General features: G+C 36.8%; 4 protein-coding genes across 4 annotated transcripts; 2 read left to right on the top strand and 2 right to left on the bottom strand.

Annotated features, from left to right (window-relative positions):
* Positions 1–2,075: 2,075 nt before the first annotated feature.
* LOC106395948 (transcription factor bHLH53) lies at positions 2,076–4,851 on the top strand. The gene is given in 2 exon segments (XM_048753540.1): positions 2,076–4,349; positions 4,351–4,851. Coding segments are annotated over 2 exon segments (987 nt in total). The 5' UTR covers positions 2,076–3,630; the 3' UTR covers positions 4,619–4,851.
* Positions 4,852–13,570: 8,719 nt separating this feature from the next.
* On the bottom strand, positions 13,571–16,224 carry LOC106395231 (probable WRKY transcription factor 35). The gene is made up of 3 exons (NM_001315903.1): positions 15,710–16,224; positions 14,778–14,918; positions 13,571–14,138 (listed from the first exon to the last, which is right to left on the bottom strand). The coding sequence occupies exons 1-3, from the start codon at positions 16,222–16,224 to the stop codon at positions 13,571–13,573; spliced, it is 1,224 nt and encodes a 407-aa protein (NP_001302832.1).
* A 2,437-nt stretch (positions 16,225–18,661) lies between these two features.
* Positions 18,662–20,061, top strand: LOC106396089 (uncharacterized protein At1g43920, Chloroplastic-like). The gene is made up of 2 exons (XM_013836386.2): positions 18,662–19,654; positions 19,774–20,061. The coding sequence occupies exons 1-2, from the start codon at positions 19,499–19,501 to the stop codon at positions 20,059–20,061; spliced, it is 444 nt and encodes a 147-aa protein (XP_013691840.1). The 5' UTR covers positions 18,662–19,498.
* Positions 20,062–20,405: 344 nt separating this feature from the next.
* Positions 20,406–22,077, bottom strand: LOC106392760. Its single transcript, XM_013833549.1, has 4 exons — positions 21,862–22,077; positions 21,751–21,816; positions 20,677–21,645; positions 20,406–20,597 (listed from the first exon to the last, which is right to left on the bottom strand). The coding sequence occupies exons 1-4, from the start codon at positions 22,075–22,077 to the stop codon at positions 20,406–20,408; spliced, it is 1,443 nt and encodes a 480-aa protein (XP_013689003.1).
* Between the last annotated feature and the right edge of the window lie 1,085 nt (positions 22,078–23,162).

Below are 23,162 nucleotides of genomic sequence, written 5' to 3'. Positions count from 1 at the left end.
GAAAATATTAAATACAATGTTGACGATTAAACCGTTAATGTTAGAATCAATAAATGCTTAAATGAAAATTTATTGAAATTCAAGATGTTTTACATCAGAAGCTCATTTCACCACTAAATACTACTATACACACAACAACACGTTATTGAAAAGACAAATACATAATAGATTAATTTATAACCTAATACTACATCACAGAATAAGATACTAAATCATGCTCTTCACAAATAAATAATGACCATATAATTACATCTTTCAAAATAATTATACTTAACAACAATAAAATAATATTCCGCGCGAAACGCGGAGACCTCCTAGTTTATTATATTATTAACCTTAAGAACTCCGAATTGGTTTTATTCCTCAGATTTACGCATTAAAGATGGAGCCGACTTCGACAATGAATAGCGATAATTAATAGAAGCCATGTGGACAACATGTGAAGGTTGGACGATGGCATAAGTGTAGGTGTAAGTTTGTATCCGGGTTTTGAGTAGAAGCTTTATTAGACTTTGGATGATGAGGCTAATAATTTGAATAGCATGAGCGGAGACAAAAGTAATAACAACTTATAAGTTACCGAACCAATCGCTCGTAGTTTGGTGGTAAAAGAGGTACAGTTATACTGCCCGTCACCCACATTCGAACCTTGGCCACAACGGATTTAACATTCCTTCCGTTGAGGCGTTGGACCCCTTTCGGGGGATAGTTGGGAATGTACTGCCCAGATACCAGAGTTATCCAAAAAAAAAAAAAACTTATAAGTTACCACTATCCTCCTTAATAGATTAAAAGGTTAAGTATGTATGAGAATAATTTATGTTTTGTTTTATCAGAAAAGAAAAAAGAAAGAGTAAGCAAAAGGTCGTGGTATATGATTTGAGATTCAATCTTCTTGAGCTAACAAATTTATCAGAACATATTGAAACTATGTTCCTCGCCTAAATAATATGAACACAGTATGGGACATAAATGGACATTAAGATCGTAATAGATTCACATTTAAATAGAATGACTGATTACCGAGTAACGTTCATCAAACTTCAAAGTTATACAATACTTTTTTCTTCAGCTCAAATTTAAAATGGAACAAAATCGAACATTACTACGTTACTAGTTGATGTCCAGCACCTTGTGCGGATTAATATATCCATATACCTAACAGTTTTTAATTCTAATATTTATTTTTATAAAATAATATTAACTAAATTAGATACAAAATTTAATAATTAAATTAGGAAATTTGTATTTGAAATTAAATACATGTAGTATTTGGACTGAAAAGAAATCATGTGGTATTGGAAAGGATTATAAAAAATCACAACTATAAAACATTAATAAAATAACAATAGTCTAGGAGTGTTCAATCTGGTAAAACCGAACCATTTGAAACCGAACCAAACCAAAATAGGGAAAACGGTCTTGATTTGGTAGTATCGAGTAAACTGAATGGATGTTATTTTTAAGGAACCGCAGTATATGGATATGGTTAAGTATATTAAGCGATCAAACCGAATAAACCAAAGAAACATGTTAATTCAGATATATTAAAATACTCTTATATAAAATTTGTATTTCATCAATATTTCCTATAAAAATCAAAGAAATGGCTATAATATTAGTCATTAAAATCATAAATTAATATAAGATAAAAGTAATGATTATATTATCAGTAGATATTGTTAATATCAATTGTTAATATCTATTTATTAATTAAATATCCTAAATATCATGATAATTATATATTAAAATATTTTTTAAAAAATAATAGTATATATATATCAGTAGAATAGTTTAATTTTTATTAATTATCTTTAATATTATGATAAATATATAGATTTAAAATAAAATTTTAAATAATAATATTAATTAAACTAATGATTTATTCTAAAATTATCGAAAAAATAACAAGTAAGCAAATTAACTAAAATCATGAAAAAATGACAAGTAAGCAAATTAACTAAAATCATAGAAAAGAAGACAAGTAAGCAAATTCACTTCTCAAATGATAGTATAGATATATATATACAAAATATTTGATCTTGTCCACCGTAGAACAAAATATATATACAAATTTTTTTTAAAAACGTATAAAAAGCAATAATTCCATTTTCATTTTACACAAAACTAGACCCAATCAAAAAAAAAAAAAAAAAAAAAAACTAGACCCAATCATAATCCACCAGTCACAAATTCAAATTGAAGCCCAACGAAAAAAATACTGAACATGAAACATTTCAACAACGTACAACTCAAAGTACTGTCAACCACAACAAAAATAAACCATGAAAATAAAAACATAACTCTGCCAAGGATTATAGGAAGGAGAATGGGGATAGTAGGGTTAATCATGTTTCTTATAAAAGGGTTTTTGTTTGTTTGATATTTTCTGATAATGGGCTTTACAAAGAATTAATTAATTAGCTTGGTATCTAATTTAACGGCCCAGTTATCTCATTCAAGCCCTGGAGGATAGTAAACTTGGCGGCAAAGTAAGGACGGAGGAATGTGGAACCACGAAACCTGCTTTACCCGCCAAAGTCGCCGTCTTTTACCAAGTCCACAAAGGAAAACAAACAAACAAATAATTATGGAAAATTTTTTGTTTACCATGGAATATTTAGTTATTTAGGAAAATTAAGGATTAAAAATTAAACGAGAGGATGCAGTTATTGAGTGAGGAGTAACCGTAAGCAGAGTAAATATAAATTGACACACGTTACTATAAATGCCGGCCAAAAATAAGTTAAAAGAGTCGGTTACTCTTATAGTAGTACTATTTGGTTCCGAACCATACTTGCATACTAAAAATAACGCTGCCAAAATAATAGTAAGATATGTTGTTTCTGTATTTCTATGAAAATTATCAGTGGCGGATGTAGAGCCTACAAGGGTGGGGCATCTGCCCCCAATAATTTTTTTTTAAAAACAAATTTTCTTTACTAAATTATAATGAATTTTGAAGAAATTGAATAAATTTGCCTCCCATAAACCTCAAACCTAGGGTTAAGTATGCCTCATTTGTAAGTTTGAAAATTTTGCCCCCCATTATAAAACTTTCTAGATCAGCCACTGAAAATTATTATATTTCAAATGTCTAGTTTTCATACATTTGTATTGGCACTTATTTACGGGTCTGACAAATTTCAAACCAAAACAAATTAATGCGTCAATTAGTGTTTTTTGTTGAATTTTGGCAATGGTTTTAAATTTAAAATAATATTTATTAAAAGAAATGAATGATTCCCTTATAATTAGGAAGGTCGTTAAAAAAAACTAAAACCAAGAGTAACCTCTCCTTTATTTCCGCTCTAAAACCCTAAACCCTTTTCTTTCTCATATAAATGCCTACGAGACAGTTAAGTAAACAACTTACAACATTGAAGTCTACTTGAATTAGAACAAAAGACACGACATTATCCTCTATAACCAAATCTCCAGGTCTTCGATTCTCTCAGATATCCTCTCTTGTCTTTTCTGTCTATGTCTAGTTTATTTTTATAGATATAATCTATTAGCTCGTTACTAGTTATTAAAGCTTAATTTAGCTTAATAATCATCTTTTAAAAACTATTCTAACTCCTTCCTGATTGCTTCACCTTCTTCTTTTCTACAGGTTTCATCTTTTCAATGTCGTCAATGGATTGTTTAAGCCATTTCTTTGACTGGGATCAACCTATCCAGCTCCAGGATTGCTTTATTCCCGATGCGGACACAACTATCCTCGAAACCGACAGTTTCTTCTTCCAATCTCAACCGCAACTACAGTTTCAACAGCCATTGTTTTAAGAAGAAGCTCCTTCACAGACCCTATTAGAGCTTACTGACTTGGACTATTTATGCGACCAGTTTCTTCCTCCCCAAGAAACCTGTCTGCCTTACCCTAAAACTGAAATCTTCGACGAAACACACGACCTAAATTCCTTCCTCCCCGCTCCAAAACTCCAGAAACTAGTTAACTCAAGCTACCAGTGCCACAATCACAACCATTTCTCAAGCCCTAACCCTAATTTCTTTAACTATTACGACGAACTTGACTTAGCTCCAGAAGCGTCCATCTTCCCGGAACTTCAAGCTCCGGATTTCCCCTTAGAGTTCAAGGTAGGCCGAGGAGATGAATACCGCAGTCACGGCACCAAGAAACCAACGCTTTCATCTCAGAGCATCGCAGCTCGAGAGAGAAGAAGAAGAATTGCGGAAAAGACTCACGAGCTCACGAAACTCATCCCAGGTGGTCAGAAACTCAACACTGCCGAGATGTTCCAGGCCGCCGCTAAGTATGTCAAGTTCTTGCAAAGCCAAGTTGGGATTCTCCAAATGATGCAGACCGCAAAGAAGGTAAAAACAGCCTCCAAAACAACATTATGGGTTAATTTGAACTATAATCATGTTTTCTAACAAGATGTTTGTTAATTTGTAGACGCATACGTCTGATGTGGAAATAGAAACTCGTTTTTTACTTGGATCACAAGCAATCCAGGAGAAGTTATCAACGGATGAAGTATGTTTGGTTCCGTGTGAAATGGTTCGGGATCTAGCAAGTGAAGAATCCATTTGGAGAAACCCTATGATTTTTCGAGAGATCAACAAGTTACTGTCTACAGATCTGGCTAACTAGTTTTAATGTCTCAGTGCCCAAATTGTGTCTGTCCTTGCTTATTTGTGTCGTTAGTTTATGTTTTGTATTGTTCGTTAGTGGCTAATGGTCCTGGTTAATCTCCCCTTAACTATGAACTAATACTTTGTTTGTATTAGTCTTATGTATTAGCTAGCGTCTAGTTGTCAATGTATTAGCTATCGTGTGACATTCTAGTTAATGTATGTCGCATGTTGGAACTTTTACATTAACAAATGTTGGGGCTTTATTGCTTTGTGTTGTGGGTCTTGCAAATTTAAAGCCCGGAACAATCGGATTAAACCAACTCTCCAATCCGCGATCCAAAGGGGCCGTTGAGTGATTAATGCCTTGGTTTTTGGGGTTTTCCAGTTTAGTATTTTTTAAAATTTATCATGGTTTTAATTACTGTAAATTGGTACTTTCTTTACATGTGTTGGCGAGAACCTTTTAAGAAAACAGCCATAAGATACCAAAAAACACAAACTTATGGAAAAAGTCAATTTTTATGTGCATATGTTCGATGGAGGAATTTATCGTTACTGTCTCATAAAAAAATCATTATGACATGAATAAAAATATAATCAATATTGACATAGTTAATTATATATATTAAAGAGATTAGTTTTGTAATTATTAGCAAACTATCAATATCACCGGCTTATTCTTCCTTTTTGGATTTAAGGTAATGACGAATCTAGTCTCGAACGCTTTTCGGATGGGACTTAACCCACTATATTTTAATCATATTCTTACCTTTCAAATATAAATTCAAAAAATTCCCATAAATATACCCAAAATAAAGAAATTGTTATAAATCAATTGATAGATGTCCATAACCAGTCTAATCCATTAGATGCCCAAACCTTAGAGAGAGAAGCGGCGGCCGCACATGAGGAGAGAGAGAGATTAGGAGAAAAGGAAACCCAATTTCTTTTTCCTTGTATGATTATGATTTACTTTTTCTTTTATATTTATGATTTGTAATCTTTCCTTTTATCTATCTTGTAATCCGTTATATAAAGGGAACAATTATTCATTAATAAAATACATAAACTTACAGCTCTAAATCCTAAGTTTCACAACACGTTATCAGCACGAAACTTTAAACACCTGAGCCTAAAACCTAATCGCAAAACCATAACCCTAATCTACCCGGCGATTCAAACCCGACGAACTCTAATCCGTTCGCGTCTCCGTTAGCTCGTGTCCACCTGATCAGCTCTAGCCCCAAGGTATTCCTGATCCTAGATGACCTCAGCTTCCCGTTCACATCAGAGCCGCTCGCGATCCCGACTGCAACAGCTCGCGTTCCCCGATCAGCCGCGCGCAACCCAGCACCGTTTGCGACCCGATAGGAAGCAGCCAGCTCGCGTCCGTTCCAGCTCGCTGTCCAGCTCGAGGTTCTCTCTTGGTGGTCCGGTTCTACAATCTACTAACCTAAGGTAATTCGAATTCTAAGAACATGAATCGAATCTGGTTGTTTGTGAAGATTGAAACCCTAAAATATAATCTCTAAAAATGAAAGCCATCGGATAATAGATCAATCCCTAAAGAGTAAATCGAAGCTCGAATAAGTTCGATCCCTAAACCCTAGAATCGAGATTGATCCATTGATCGATTAAAATCAGAACCTTAAAGGTTTTGAATCTCAAATCAAATCCATTTGATCAAAGATCAAATTTTCGAAAATCCCTAAACCCTAATTCGAAAAATATTGATTGATTAAAACTTATTGATTGATTGAAATTGAATTGATCATCCTGAATTTGAAATTGCTTGTTAATCAAATCGAAACCCTAAAACCCTAATTCTGAAAATCGATTTTGATTGTTTAAAATTGAATCTTGATTGATTAATTGATCACCTAGAACTATTGATTAAGATTGTTTAAACTTGAACCTGAATGAATTGAGATTGCTTGACTTGTTTAAACGGAAACCCTAATAACCTAGTCTAGATTATTTTGAAACCAAATTTGAATTGTGGCCGTGTGGCCTTGCTGCATTCTAGGTTAATAAACCTGATCATACTCGTGGCCGTGTGGCCTTATTGCATTCATATCCGAATCTGATCATATTTATTGATTGCAATTGCACTTAGAACTTATTCTAGGAATGGTATTGAATCAAACCAAATAGCCGTGTGGCTTGTTCTGTTTCTTGGCCGAGAGGTTTCTTGTTCTTGTTTGCATCTCGTATAAACTGGTAGAAACCATGTTAGGATTGTAATTACATAACAAACTAAATGCATAAGAGTGAACCGAATGTATCCATAGCCGTGTGGCCTAACTTGGTCGTGCGGCTTGCTCATTGGCCGTGAGGCATTGATTGATTGTTTAAACTTAAAACCCTAAATTTAAAACTATTACTAAATGATCTAAAATATTAATCCATGATTTCAGATGTCGAAAATCAATAACCTGGATTTTGATGCCCTAAATCTATCTGGAGACAATTACCTTCAGTGGGCGCTCGATGCTAAGATCATCCTGAAATCCAAGGGTTCACCGAGAACAATAATGCTAATGAGAAGGATCGTTACAGAGCCATCTTGATCATTCGTCATCATCTAGCTGAGAGTCTCAAGGATCAATATCTAACCATTGAGAATCCACTAGATTTTTGGACTGAATTGAAATCGAGATATGATCACCAGAGAACGGTGATCTTACCAAAAGCTCGGTTTGATTGGACGAATCTCAGGATCCAAGACTATAAGTCTGTTGACTAGTATAACTCGGCACTGTTTAAGATTGTTTCTAAAATGAAACTGTGTGGTGAAAGTATTACGGATCAGGATATGCTTGAGAAAACCTTTTCCACTGATCTTATTTCTTGTCTCTTGCTCGCTGAGCAGAACAATGAATTACTAATGAGAAACAGTCAGATGAGACCTCTTGGATCGGCTCCACTACCTGAGGCACACGCCACAGAGGACAATAAAGAGTCCAACCACGTCCAAGGAAACGACCAGCATGGTCGTGGTCGGGACAAGTTCAATGGACGTGGCCGCGGTAGAAGATCTTTTGGCCGCGGGAGAGGAAATGGTCGAGACCATGGACAGGACCGTGGCTCATTTGGACGAGGCCATGGTCGTGGCCGTGGATCTTCATTCAAGCCTCAACACTCGATCAACTCAAGCAAATCATTGGGCTAAGACTTGTAGGACTCCCAAGCATCTAATTGACCTCTATCAAGAGAGTTTGATAGGGAAGAATCCTGAAGCCCATATGACCTATCAAGATGATGAAAATGACTTCGATCATGAAAAGGAAGATCTTATGGATTATGAAACTTCAGATTGTCTTAAAAATTGAATATTGATTTCGACATTTGTAATCTAAATTTGGTGTTCTTTGATTTGGTGTTTTTCATTTCCATGTTGTCATTTCTTTAAACATGTTTTGAAACTTAATAACAAATGAATGGTTTTTATAAATAAAGTCTCTAAGTAGCATTCTTTTGAATCTTGTTTTAGAAATGAACGAGAACAAGGATGTACTCGTTGTGGACAGTGGGTCGAGCCACACGATTTTAAAAGACAAGAGAAACTTCATAAACCTAACTCTTAAAAATGCCAACATCTCCACCATTGCGGGAATAACTAGTCTCATAGAGGGGCACTGCCAGGCCAACATTATGTTGCCTATGGGTACACATCCTAAGATATCAGATGCCTTGTATTCACCCAAATCTAAGAGAAATATATTAAGCTTTAAAGACATTCGAATGAATGGATTTCATATTGAAACCACGGGCGAAGGAAACAAAGAATCCCTTCAAATCATTGAAATCGTCCATGGCAATAAGAAAGTTTTAGAATCCATCCGCACTATCTACTGGTCTTTACCATGCTAAAGTCAGTATGATCGAGGCCAATGCCATTTTTAATAAAGAGGCAATCGACAACTTCACTCTATGGCACGACCGGCTTGGCCATCCCGGTTCGACCATGATGCGTAAACTGATCCTGAACACTAACGGCCATACCCTTAAAGAGAAACGAATTATCCCTAGGCACCTGTTGTGTGCTGCTTGTTTCCAAGGGATACTCATTTCTAGGCCATCACCAGTTAAAGTCACTAAGGAAATGATAAACTTTCTGGAAAGAATTCAAGGAGACATCTGTGGACCAATTCACCCACCTAGTGGGACATTTCGATATTTCATGGTCCTCATAGATGCGTCCACTAGATGGTTGCATGTCTGTCTCCTCTCGGCCAGAAACATGGCATTTGCCAGGTTACTTACTTAGATAATTCGATTACGAGATTATTTTCCAGATTTTCCTTTGAAGACTATACGTCTTGATAATGCTGGTGAGTTCACTTCCCAAGCGTTTAATGATTACTGTATGTACATGGGGGTAAGTGTGGAACACTCCATTGCACATGTACATACACAGAACAGCTTGGCCGAATCATTTATAAAACGCATACAGCTCATAGCTCGACCATTACTCATGAGGTCGAGACTTCCGGTCTCAGCGTGGGGACACCCCGTCCTTCACGCGGCCGAGCTCATACGCATCAGGCCATCTAGTGAACATAAGTATTCCCCATCACAATTACTTACGTGTCACGTGCCAGACATTTCCCATATTAGGACATTTGGCTGTGCTATTTATGTTCCAATTTCTCCACTACAGAGAACAAAGATGGGACCTCAAAGAAGGATAGAGATATATGTTGGATTTGATTCCCCCACGATTTTAAAGTATCTTGAGCCAACTACGGGTGATTTGTTTAAGGATAGATATGCGGATTGTCATTTCAATGAATCCGAACTTCCAACATTAAGGGGAGATATCAGTAAAATGGTAAAAGAAATTTCATGGAATCAAACATCCATATCTTGGCAAGATCCTCGAACTCAAGAATGTGATCTAGAAGTTCAAAAGATCATTCATTTACAAAATCTAGCTAATCAGTTGCCAGATTCCTTTGCTGACCCGAAAAGTGTGACTAAGTCATACATAGCAGCTGCTAATGCACCAATAAGAATTGATGTTCAAGAGGGACACAATCAAGTTGCTACAGAGTCTAGACAACGTGTGAAACGTGGTAGACCAATAGGTTCCAAAGATAAGAACCCTCAGAAAACAAAGAAAGGTGCAGAAAATGAAACCAAGGTTCATAAGACACCAGACATGGCCGCGGCCGATCCAGCCCGTGATGTGGCTGCGTCCGACCCTACGGCTTCAGACATGGCCGGACCTGATGCCACTGATGTGGCCGGCCCTGATGTGCCAAATAATGTTGCTTGGGACGCCTTGCTTCATGGTACTGATGGTGCAGATAATAATGAGATCTCAATAAACTATGTCTTGTTTGGAAAACGGTGGAACATGAAACATGTCGACATGGATGATATATTTGCTTATGAAGTAGCACTTGAACTTATGGATAATGAGGATCATGAACCCACATCTATATATGAATGCATGCAACGACCAGATTGGCTTAAGTGGAAAGAAACCATAAACGTGGAGTTAGAATCATTGAGAAAAAAAGGTGTATTTGGCCAAATAATCCGGACACCTCATGATATTAAACCAGTGGGATACAAATGGGTTTTTGTGAGAAAGAGAAATGAAAAAGGCGAAGTTGTGAGATACAAAGCACGACTTATTGCACAAGGATTCTCACAAAGACCAGGAATAGACTATGAGGAGACGTACTCCCCTGTGGTGGATGTTACGACCTTCAGATTCCTAATGAGTCTGGCCGTGAGAGAAGGTCTAGATTTACGGTTAATGGATGTTGTAACCACATATCTTTATGGTCCACTGGATAATGACATTTACATGAAAGTTCCAGAAGGTATCGAATTGAAAAACAAAGAGAGTTCTCGAGAACAACATTGTATTAAGCTAAATAAATCTCTTTATGGACTGAAACAATCCGGTCGGATGTGGTACAATCGACTGAGTGAATATCTAGTAAAAAAGGGATATAGAAATGACCCTATCAGTCCATGTATTTTCATTAAGAAATTCGAAAATCAAGGGTTCGTGATCATAGCAGTATATGTTGATGATCTGAACATCTTTGGAACCTCTGGAGAGATTTCTCAAACAGTTGAATAACTTAAGAAAAAATTTGGGATGAAAGATCTCGGGAAAACAAAATTCTGTTTGGGATTACAACTTGAGTACATAAATGATGGGATCCTTGTGCATCATATGGCATACACTGAAAAGGTACTCAAGAGGTTTAACATGGCCGATTGCCATCCTCTGACCAGTCCCATGGTTGTGAGATCACTCGGCCTGGACACTGACCCATTCCGTCCCAAGATGGACGATGAGGATGTCCTTGGTCCCGAAATGCCATATCTCAGTGCCATAGGAGCTTTAATGTACTTGACAACTCACACACGGCCTGATATAAGCTTTGCCGTGAACCTACTATCTAGGTTTAGTTCATGTCCGACCCAGAGGCACTGGAATGGGATCAAACATGTTCTTCGTTATCTGCAAGGAACAAAAGACTTGGGTCTATATTATACTAACCATAACAAAGATGGTTTAGTTGGTTTTGCTGATGCTGGTTACTTATCAGATCCACATCAAGCACGATCACAGACAGAATATGTCTTCACACATGGAGGTACAGCCATATCATGGCGTTCCATGAAACAAACCATCGCGGCCACATCGTCTAATCACTCGAAAATCTTGGCCATACATGAGGCCAGCCGCGAGTGTGTTTGGTTGAGGTCGATGACCCAACACGTCCGAGCTGATTGCGGGATGGCCGAGAGCAAAGAGCCAACCGTGATGTATGAGGACAATGCTGCGTGCATTGCTCAGCTCAAGGACGGTTACATAAAAGGTGATATGACAAATCACATATTACCTAAGTTCTTCTTTACACACGAGCTTCAGAAAGCCGGTGAGGTCCAGGTCGTCAAAGTACGATCAAGTGACAATTTAGCTGGCCTATTCACCAAAGCACTTCCTACCTGCACGTTCAGGAAGCTCACGCATCAGATTGGAATGCGTAGGCTGAAAGACCTCCACTGAGGTTTACATCAGGGGGAGTAGTACGTGTTGTACTCTTTTTCCTTCATTATGGTTTTGTCCCATTGGGTTTTCCTGATAAGGTTTTAATGAGGCAACGTTAAGCGTATTACAATTCATGTATGGTTATGGCATCTAAGGGGAGTGTTATAAATCAACTGATGGATGTCCATTACCGGCCAGATCCATTAGAGGCCCAAACCCTAGAGAGAGAGGCGGCGGCTGCACATGAGGAGAGAGAGAGAGATTAGGAGAAAAGGATACTCAATTTCTTTTTCCTTGTATGATTAGGATTTCTTTTTTCTTTTATGTTTATGATTTGTAATTTTTTTTTTTATTTATCTTGTAATCCCCTATATAAAAGAAACACTTATTCGTTAATAAAATACAAAAACTTACTGTTTTAAATCTTAAGTTTCACAACAAAAGTTAAACATTTTCACTAATCTAAAAGAAGGTAACGCCAAATAGTACCATCCATAAGCCAATTTTCCCACTAAATCTTCATCCAAATCCATACTGGCCTCTCATTCTCAATGTCCCATCGTGAGAGAATAAAAACCATACAAAAGTAAATATTATGATAATTAAACGTGTAATATTCGACTGTTCTTTTCTCTCATCAAATCGAGTACTTGTGATGCAACTTTTCTTTCTATCAATCAGAGTCCGATGGATTTGACAAATCTTAAGGTCACTATTTCCAGAATAATTTTGATCACAAGTTGAGATCTCACACACACTCTCATAATCCTTTCACTCTAACGGTGATTTAACATTCAAATAATTATTCGAATTAAATAAAGTATGTTTTACAGAAGTAAAAAAAGAAGCTAGTTTTTCCCTTGATCAGACCGCAATAATTATTAGATGGCCTTTATGTGTAATAAGACGGTACTTAAACGATGCAGTTGTTTTCCCTCCGAACCAGTCACAGACTCACAAGGCAGAATGAATAAAAAAACACATTATTATATCAATTTGTCATAAACACATTATTATATCAATTTGTTAAAAAACACACTATTATATTAAACTACTATAACTATTATTACGGGATTCTCATTTATATCGGCCCGTAGGAAAAGCCATGAAACTAGGGTTTTCTTCCTGCCTTCCAAGATCATCCCACATGCATGGTCAGTATTATTCTCACCATCATGACCAGTTTTCTTAAACTAGTATATATACATATTATATGAGATTGGACAACTCTAATCATCATGACGACATAACTCTATTCCCATACATCCAATATGAAAGAAATCTGAATCAGAATGTTCAATGCTTCAATCCGTATATATATTTATCGCCGTTTCATACAATCATATATATCATTTATTTGATTTAGAGTAAATGGATTACAAGTGATAAAAAAAAGAGTAAATGGGTACATGACCCCAAAATACATCTATAGTCTTCATAAGAAGATCATAAGTGATCACCTCTTTGAATATATTGTAACTAGCTCGATTGCTCGAATGACTGTATCGAAAGTTTTGAGTTTTTCTTATTACGATTCTATCAGAAATTATGTACTGATTACTTTTTTTTGAGCAACTATGTATACTACCATGCATTGATGTTTTGAATGATAATAATATATGAATTTTCACAAGCTTTATAATCAGTATGGATTTTGGTATGTGTCATGTTGAAAAATAATATATTTAGTTTTGATAATTTTAACTTTTTCAAAAGAATTTATAAAAGAAGAAAGGCACATGGAACTCACAAAACCAATGAAATTTTGTTTTTGACTATAGAAGATGGACCCCACCATTAAAAAATAGTATGGTAAACGAAGAGATTACCCTCATCGACTACGCCTGTGATGTACACCAGGGCTAATATATGCATTTAGCTCAACCGAATTACACGAAATTCATGACAAATTCATTTCTATATATGTATACATTATACGAATTTTTATAACGACCTTGAGCAGTCGTCGTCAAAGAAATCGCTAAAAACGTCGGGAATCGTCGTTTTGTTCTCTAGGTTGCCTCCACCTCCTGAGAATCCTTGAGAGAGTAACATAGTTAGAGAATCTTCCTCTAGCTCGTCAAGATCGGCGAAGAAACCCTCCGGCTGATGTTGAAACTCCGGTCTATAGGTATCGTCAACGTCATTATCGAACTCCATTTTGTTCTCACCCTCCTCAACGTCCTCCTCCTTGACCGCCGCAGCCACATAAGGAGAAGGAGGGGTGGAGGAGGAGGCCAAGTGGGACTTATTGGGTTCGTCTTTGTTTTGAGAGACTCTGGATGAGGACGAGGTAATTGCCGTTGCGATTGAAGTCAAGGATTTGGAAGAAGGGTTTGAAGAGGAGGAGATAGAAGAACGAGTGGAGCCGGCGAGAGCGTTGCGTTGAGTGGGCCATGGATGGTTATGTTCAGATGTATAAGTAATGACTAACATGTTTGGATCGGTGCGGCTACGTTCCACTTGTTTCCTAGCTGGACAACCTTTCGAGCTGCTACATCTGTAGTAACCCCTGAGGAAAAAATGTTTAAGCATTCAATTATCTATCAAAGACTTGATTAGCCATAATGTAATCAATATATATAAGGATTTTTTTTTTTGCTTAACAAAGTTTATAGCACGTAGCCTTTCTTTGAGAAAAATCACTTTTCCAATTAAACATGCATGCGCAACACACAAGAAGTAACAACCCATTAGATGATCACGTGGCACAATTAATCGCAGAATAGCACAACATTTAAACGATATCCTAGCTTTTTCTATGGAATATTATGATTATAAGATATGTTAACATCAAATTTCACAATAAGGAATTTAAAGGCTTATGTGCGCCGAAAAAAGATGGATGTACTTTATACTTTATACGCTAATGATTGCACCTGCAGTATTGCTTGTCAAAGGAAAGCAAAGGTGCAGATTAACGTGAATTTATTCTCTCAAGAAAATTCACTTTCAGTATAACATATCTACGTTTTTGTTGAAAAAATGGTGAGATGACAATGTGTATCCAGGGACGTAGGTTTTTTCTTGGACAAAATCAGGGACATAGGTTTATAATTGCTATATATATAGAGAGAGAGAGGTACATGAATATGTAAATATTATATATATATATATATATATATATATATATATATATATATATATGTACCTGGGATAAGGAGAACCTTTGATTGGTTTTTGACCGTACTTACGCCAAGCCCACAGATCAGACGGAACTACTTCCCCACTGGACCGGCTGTTTATGGCGGCTGGAGCCGGTATGCACACCACTTTCTTTCCCTGCCCCTTCCTGCATTTGTCATCAATATATATCATATACAGTCTAGACTTAATTATTTGACCCATGTGAGTATACTTGCATACATGTTAGCTGTAATTTAAAAGCTAATTTTGTGATCAATGTTATAGCGTGCGGCATAATGAGTCCCATTTGAGATGTGATGGAAGCGTAGCTAATGTTCATGGTACACTCCATAAATATAGACTCCTGCTCATACCCTTTTATGTTTGAAAGTAAATATAAATATATGTTAACAAACTTATAAAAGAAAAGTGACGATCGTTTGAAAGATAAAGGAAAATAAGAAGTTATAACAACAAAAGCCATCTAATGAAATTTTTTAAAGATGAAATAAAAGAGACATATACATAAACAAAACGAAGCCCTAGCTAGTTCAGTTGGCCTCTCATGGTTTCATGGAACTCTTAGAAAGGTCGAAAGAAATAATATGAAATAGCAATCACGAAACTTTTAAAAAAAATGCAATAGATAAATAACGTTGTAATAAATAAATAGCGTTTTATTATTATTCACTATATTTGCTGGGTCATCTGCAGTATATAGATAAGATTATTTTTCAAGAAAAATAAAAAACATGAAACTTTGGTGATTAGCACAATCAAGTTTTCAAATATGAAAATGTGAAAATGGTACTTAATTGATAAAAATCTTGAAAGAGAAAAAAAATTAATCACATGGTGTCATTATATTTTATCATGAACCTAGCATTTAATGATCTCGTTTAATCAAGAAACACAAATGATAATTAAATCATGGAGATCGGATTGTAATAAATTCACCTCTTCTTTATGCCAAGATTCCGAGGGGAAGAGATCTGAATCTGCGAAGAAGATGACGTGTTGTTATTATTATCGACCATTGAACAGTTTCTTGGACTGTTAGTGCCGACAACGTTGATCATTCCCCACGGCGAAGCTGCTGCGACGGCGGAGGAGACGGCCATAGCTTGGGAACTACACTTGGAGGCATCCTGGATGATGTTGCTCTGTGAGATCTGGATTCTTGGGAAGACACTGCATTTACTCTTGATATGATCATCCTCAGAAACCTCTGGAAAGACTTCGAAGCTGTTGTTGCTTTTGTTAGCCGTGAGGTTGAAGAGAGGATCTGTCATGCTTACGAACGGGTCGCCGAAGGGATTTATCTGACAACTAGCGACGGAGGGGACATCTGAAATCGGTGGCGGAGACAAACTGCTCGGAGATGGACCTTCCGATGGCCCAGTAGATGATGAAACGTGTCCTGACCCGATACCTCGTACAACGTCTGTTAGGTCTCCTTGGAAGTTGTCCATGTCTAAAGATTCAGAGACGCTGCACATAACATGTATGTATAATCCGCTTGTGTGTGCTTATATGTATATATGATATATATACACAACGAAAATAGCAAATTAAAAAAGAATGGGAAAAGAATGGTTGCTAATCAGTGATGTTGGATTATTCTCCTAGGAAAAAATTGTAATTTTCTTGGAAAAAGTAGGAGAATAAAAAGTAGAATGGCTGATGAAACGAGAGTAAGAGACGCTGACTTTTCAGAATGTAAACATCTTCGACCACTTCTTCATGTTAAAGAAAGAGGAAGATCAGATTTGTACCCTCTTTATATAATGAACAAATTATAACAATACATATTCGAGGGTGATGAAGGATATAAGTATCTTTATATTAATATAGAGTCATCGATCGAGATATATACGGCCAAGTCTTGTATTTTTTTTAGATAATCATTAATTAATTATCGAGTTCACCATTAAGTTTTTGACCTTCGAGTATAAAAAGTGGCCTTGTAGTTTGTATTATCTTCTTTCGGCCATGCCGTGTTACAATAAATATCTCACTAGACCAAAAGAGCACCCCCAATCAGGATTCTGCCCATTGGAATCCTAAACACACATATATGTATGTATATATATATATATATTTATGTATTATATATACTTATATAATTATTGGGTTCATGGCTTTGTGGAAAAACCAACTGAAAGTTATTCTTTTTTTAACTTTTGATTGAGTTTTCCATAAAGTTATAATAGACCCCACAATTATATATGCATACATAATATATACATGTATACGTATGTTTAGGACTCCAATGGATAAAAATTTTAATTGGAGATGCTCTAAGTACTCTACCAAAGCATCAATAAATCAGATGTGTAATATATTACTGTACTAGAGGCATGTACGCGGAATATTGTTTTATTATTGTTAATTATTATTTTTCGGATGATATAGCTAACTAATTATGTGATCGTCTTTATTTGCTAAGAGCATTATTTGATATTTTTATTATGTTATATAGTAATAAGTAATATGCTAATATATTATGTGTTTGTTTTTTTAATAGTGTATTGTTGTGGGTATAATAGTACTTATTAGTGGTGGAGTGAGTTTGTGATGTAATGCATATTGAATTTCAATAATTTTACATTTAGGCATTTGTTGATTCTAAGGCTAATAGTTTCAGGGCAAAAATTAATATTTTTTTCAATTATTTGAACATTACTTTCTAACGATGTTTTGTGCTCTCACCCTATATTTTTACATTGAGCCGTCACCATTTATGCATTTCGTTTACCTTTCCGGTGTGTTGTGATTCTCACCATCACCGAAAAGACTCACATATGTGCTCTTTTTCTTCCTCACCTTTTTCTCCTCTTCTTCCTTAGATTTCGGCTCATGTTAGGAATTGCATCTCCTTGGATTGGGTCAGAGTTTAGTCATCTTTGAAGTTGTTTTTCTCGTCCTTGGCTTACCATCGATAGTCCCTCCTTTGTCTTGGTTTTCAAGATATAGTTTTTGGTGATCTGACTTCTATAGCTCGAGGACGGCTCCACGATTTGATGATTTCGTTTTGTCTACCCTTCCACCTATGTTTCCTCATCTCGTTGCAGCTTTCATCGCTGCTTGCGTCTCTGTGACTCTCCCTTTCGCCATGTTTGGCACTCCAGGTTTGGATAGTGTTCTCCTCTGAGTATGCTCTATAGATTTGGAAGATTGTTTCTGGTCTCAAGTCTGGGCTCTGATTTCTCAGGGGCTGGCTTCCGTTCTTCCTCACTCAGGTTGTTTTCTTCTTCCATTGCTTCCCTTAGTATAAGTGTGCGGTATTAGTCTCTTGGAGCTTTGGTCTCTTCTATCCAGAGCTTTGTGATTTTTCACCGGTATAGGCGTCTTGTTTGTGCTTGTTTAGTTTGTGAGGTGCTTCTTACCTCTTAGCTGGTGGTTGTACTTATCGTTCGTTATGTATGTCTCTTCATGTTTCCTCGTGATTTTGGCCTTCTGTTGATTATTCTTCCTCTAACCCGATTTCTTGGTTCTTTGGCATCTTTGCATTAGTAATTGATCACGCTCCTTTGTGTTCGAGATATTGCTTTATCTCAAGATTATCCTCTGAGTGGGGTAAGTTAGTTTCCGTTCTTGATCGCCTTTGAGCTCTATACCTTTATTGAGTTAATGTTACCTTGGCATTTTTTTCTCTGTGATTATAGAAGTTTTATGTTTAGATTATGTGTTCTGCTTTAGTTTGGTTAATATTAAGATAAATATGTAGTTGTAAATGAAATAATAGAAAATAGTAAAAAATAATAAAATAGCAAAAGTTTATGTTATTTTTAGTTGTGAATAAATTAAATATTTAAAATACATTTATATTTTTTTACTTATTTATTTAGTGGTTTTGAATTTTTTTGAATAATAAAATATATTATCAAACTTCAAATGATGATGGTTAGTGTGAGAAGGATTGGATATTGCATAATTAGAAAATAGTGAGCCAAATCGTAATAATCTAAAAGAAGAATGATCTAAAATAAAAAAAAAAAGATACATGTCAACAAACTCCCATTTCACATGTCACAAGAAGAGAGAAAAGTCGACTTTATATATATGGATAGACAGATCAGTTACATGACTGGTATGGTATTTGCTAGTTAAGCAATTAAACAAAAAAAAATCTTACAATCACATTTATTGATGTAGATATGTATAATAAAATGAGAATTCGGCCAAAAAAATCACGAACTTTGCACGAATTGCCAAAAGAAACCTGGACATATTGGCTGGCCAATAAAACACTTTACTTTTGTTGACTTTTTTAGTTTATTAAGAAACTCAGGATTGGTTGACCAGATTAACACACCGTTAGCAGAGTTAACAGATAATTTAGACGACATTATATCGACGTTAATTTTGGTCGTCAAAGTATACGACGTCGTTTCATCTCTTTGTCTGATTAAAGACAAATGAATGAAACGACGTTGTTTTACGTAGCTTTGTTATTAAAAATTTGTGCTTCCATCGATTCGAACTCGTGCACTCGTGATTGATTGTCGGGGTTTTGCCACTGAGCTAGTGGACTTTTCAATGGATTGACGAACATAGTTCTTTTTAATGTCTTCAAATCCGAGTTAAATGAATCAAAAAGAAACGACAGCGTTTTCTCTTCGGATGGCTATAAACAAAGTAAACCCTAATTTCCAAAAATCTCAAATCGACGAAGAACCCTAATTTCTCTTCAATTTATTCCTTAAGAAGCTCGATTCTCACCTTTCCTTCTTCGAGTTTCGCATGATGAGTTCGGGTTGTGAGGATTCGTCTGTGAATACAATGGGTATTCGTGGTAGTCCGGAGAAATGCGACTGTGGTCGAAACACTGGGATATACACATCAAAATCGAAGCAAAATCCAGGAAGAACTTTCTTTAGATGCCCAACGTTTCGAAATGTAAGTGTTTAATTTGATTATGGGTGCAATTGATTGTGTTTAAGAAATGGTTTGAACATAAAGCTTCAATGGCTAGGTAGTGAGATGTAATAGTCAATCATGATTCTATTTGTGTCCAGGATCACTTGTATAAATGGGTAGATGAAGCTGTCTACGAAGAGGTTCATGATGCATTGCCAAAAGTTGAGTGCTTTGCATCGGATCTCATGAAAATTAAAATGGAGATCGAAAGCTTCAAAACTGCGGAGGAAGAGTTGAAAGAAGATGTCGGGAAGGCAAGCAATGAACTTACGAAGCTGAATGTGATCATGAAAGTGGGTTTTCTGATGGTTTTCTTAAGCATTGTGACATGTCTTGTGTTGATAATGTTTGATAAAGCAAATGGGTTGTCTTTGAATAGCTACTAGGAGACTCTGTTTATGTAATTCTAATGGTTTCAGTGATTTGAACTCATGGTTTATGTAAGTCTAATGTTGTAAGACTATGCTTATGTTATTCTAAAGATTTCGACTCATGGTTTATATAAATCGATAGTAGTTAAAACAGCATCATGAACACACCAAAAAGACACCATCATGAACACACCAAAAGACACCATTGAACACACCATCATGAACACACCAAAAGACACCATCTTGTTCCAAAAGCATAAAGTAAACATAGATAAACAAAAGCATTCCGACAGAGACACCATCATCATCACACAACAAAACAAAAGAGTAGTTCTTGTTCCAAAAGCATTTAAATTGATCTAAGAAAACCATCTTCCCCACGCTCCTGTCTGTGATGCTTGAGCTTGTGAAGATTGTGGAACTTCCCATGGTGATGCTTGAGCTTGTGAGGAGTGAGCTTGTGAAGATTGTGGAACTTCCCATGGTGATGCTTGAGCTTGTGAGGAGTGAGCTTGTGAGAATTGAGCTTGTGACTCTTCAAAATGTAGTCCCTGTATCATATAAATGAATTGTCAATAACCTCAAAAAACTCAGACACATTACCAATAACTAAAAAACTAAGACTATAACCTGATTTTTTCTTGGTCTGCCTCTTGGTTTCTTAGCTGGACTCTGAACATAAGCATTCCGACATGTATTCTTGTAGTGGCCTTCTTCTTTGCAGTTAGAGCATGTCATAACTCTGTTCACACGGCTCAGCTTGGTAGTAGACAGTGTCTCATTAGCTCCCTTCTTTCTATCATGATTTTTAGGCCTACCAGGATTGCCATTTCGATTAGGTGGTGGAATCACACCTAATGTATTGGTCTGAGGCCACTCTATCATCCCATTTACAGGTCTGATCCCATAACTATACGTTTCACGCCACTTAGAGGTTGTGTAGCAAGGAGCAACAAATTCAGAGAGTTTTCTGCCCGCACCAAGGATGACCTTAGCATCATGGATGCATGGAATACCATTGATTTGCCAGCTTCGACATGCACAAGTGTCCTTCTCCAAACTCACAACATATGACTGGTCTTTATACTCCACCTTAGTCTCTGGCCCAATTGCCCAACGCAGACTACACCCGTTGGACTTCTTCTCAACCCTGTCTAACTCTTTATGTGTCTTCTTGGTGAACCTAGTCTTCCTGTCGGTAGCCATCTTAGACCTATTGTAGTTCCTAGTCATACATTGGCGCCTTATCTCCTCTAACATGTCTAGCAGAGGCTTCTTCCTAGCCTCCCTGATGGTCTTGTTGAAGGACTCAGACAAATTGTTCAGATTATCATTGCAGTAGGAGCCTATCTTGAAAAAAGCTCTAGACCAAGTCTCTGGCTTTGTCTTTATCAGAGATGCATGTGCGCCTGGATCATAGTTCTTTAGCTCGTCCATGTTGTAGTTGAACATACCAGGAGTGTAGCTCCTTGCAATGAACCAGAAGAACCTTTGTAACCTTAGATCTTTTCCACCTTTCCTCCAGTTCTCATATATATGGTGACAACACTGCCTATGCTCAGCTTCTGGAAGGAGGTTATGAACTGCCTTCCCTAATCCCTACAAGATCAGAAACAAAAATATCAGAAAAAAAAAATTCAGGAACAAAAAAAATCAGAAACAAGATCAAACATTCATAGAAAATCATGAAAGCAAAGTGTTTACCTTTTGTTTGTCAGACATTATAACAAAGCTTTTCCCATCTTCCAATCCCAAATCCAAGGCCAAACGCTTCACAAACCAATCTCAGTTTGTATCATTCTCTATCTCCACTACAGCCCAAGCAATAGGGACAATCCTATTGTCTCCATCTCTTCCAACCGCAACCAACAACTGTCCCTTGATGTCCCATTTCAAAAAAGCTCCATCTAAGCCAATAACTGGCCTACAAGTCTTCTTCCATGCTTTCTTTTGTGTTTGGAAACACATGTAGAGCCTGAAGAACCTCTGCTTGCTTCCAACTGTGGCTCCTGGTATGGTCTCAATGTCCATGGTTGATCGAGGATTGCTCCTGAAGATCTCTGTTTGGTAATCCCAGATTTTATCAAAATGCTCCTCATGTATCTTCCTCCTTTCTCTCATCAACTTCGTCTTGGCCTTAATGCATGTTTTCTTTGGCTTCCATCTGATACTCCCTCAAGATCTCAGCTTGTATCTCCTTTGCTGTGAGCTTAGGATTCAGCCTTAACCTCTCAGCAAATAGACTTGCAATTGCTGACCTCTTAAGTATCCTCGAATGCCCTGTCTTCTCACACTTATGGTCATTGACGTATGTCTTTACCATCAGCTTCTGTTTCCTCTTATCGTAAGAATAGTAGACCATCCAGGGACATGGATCCTCATCATCTCTCATCTCAGCAGCACATTTTGCACCCATCTTCAAGCTACTGGATCTGTAGTACTTGATGTTGTATATGGTTTTGAGGGTATACCTGAGACAAGTATGTTTAAAGTCCTCAGCATCTGAAAATGTCTTGCCAAGCTGAAAGAGCTCCTCTGGATCAGTGTCTGCTCTGTAAGCTTGCGCAGGTATCATCTCCTCTTCATTCTCATCATCTGATGACACAGGATCAGAGATTTTATCATCATCCCATGCATCATCATCCCCTTCGTCTTCATCAATCTCACAGTCATCATTTCTTGCTTCTCACCAAAATGAAGACCCAAATCTCTACAGTTTTCTACCTCAATGCCAGCATGTAATTCAGGCCTACCATCTTCTACTTCTAGCCAACCATCATCACCTATATCCCCAAATTCATCTTCTTCACTTAGAGGATTCATCTCATTTGTCTCACTCTGGGGACATTCTTCTCTGTCATCACCATCTACTTGACTCTTCTTCGAGTTTCCAGGAGGAGCCATAGTTGACTCACCATTTACCTTCTGCTTCTTCGATTGTCTAGGAGACAGAGTTGAACCAGGCGACCCACCATATGGTGTCCCACGCCTCGTGGTCTTCTCCGGAGATGACACAGGCGACCCACCATATGAAGTTCCCCGCCTTGTCTTCGACGCCTCTGTAGATGCCAACATCGATATCCCTTCCACAAATCGCCGATCTCTTTTACTCTTCC

This window comes from Brassica napus, chromosome C4, assembly GCF_020379485.1.
Source record: "Brassica napus cultivar Da-Ae chromosome C4, Da-Ae, whole genome shotgun sequence".
NCBI classification, from domain to species: Eukaryota; Viridiplantae; Streptophyta; class Magnoliopsida; order Brassicales; family Brassicaceae; genus Brassica; species Brassica napus.
Note: the sequence above shows the minus strand (reverse complement) of the source record. Positions and strands in the feature narration are given on the sequence as shown.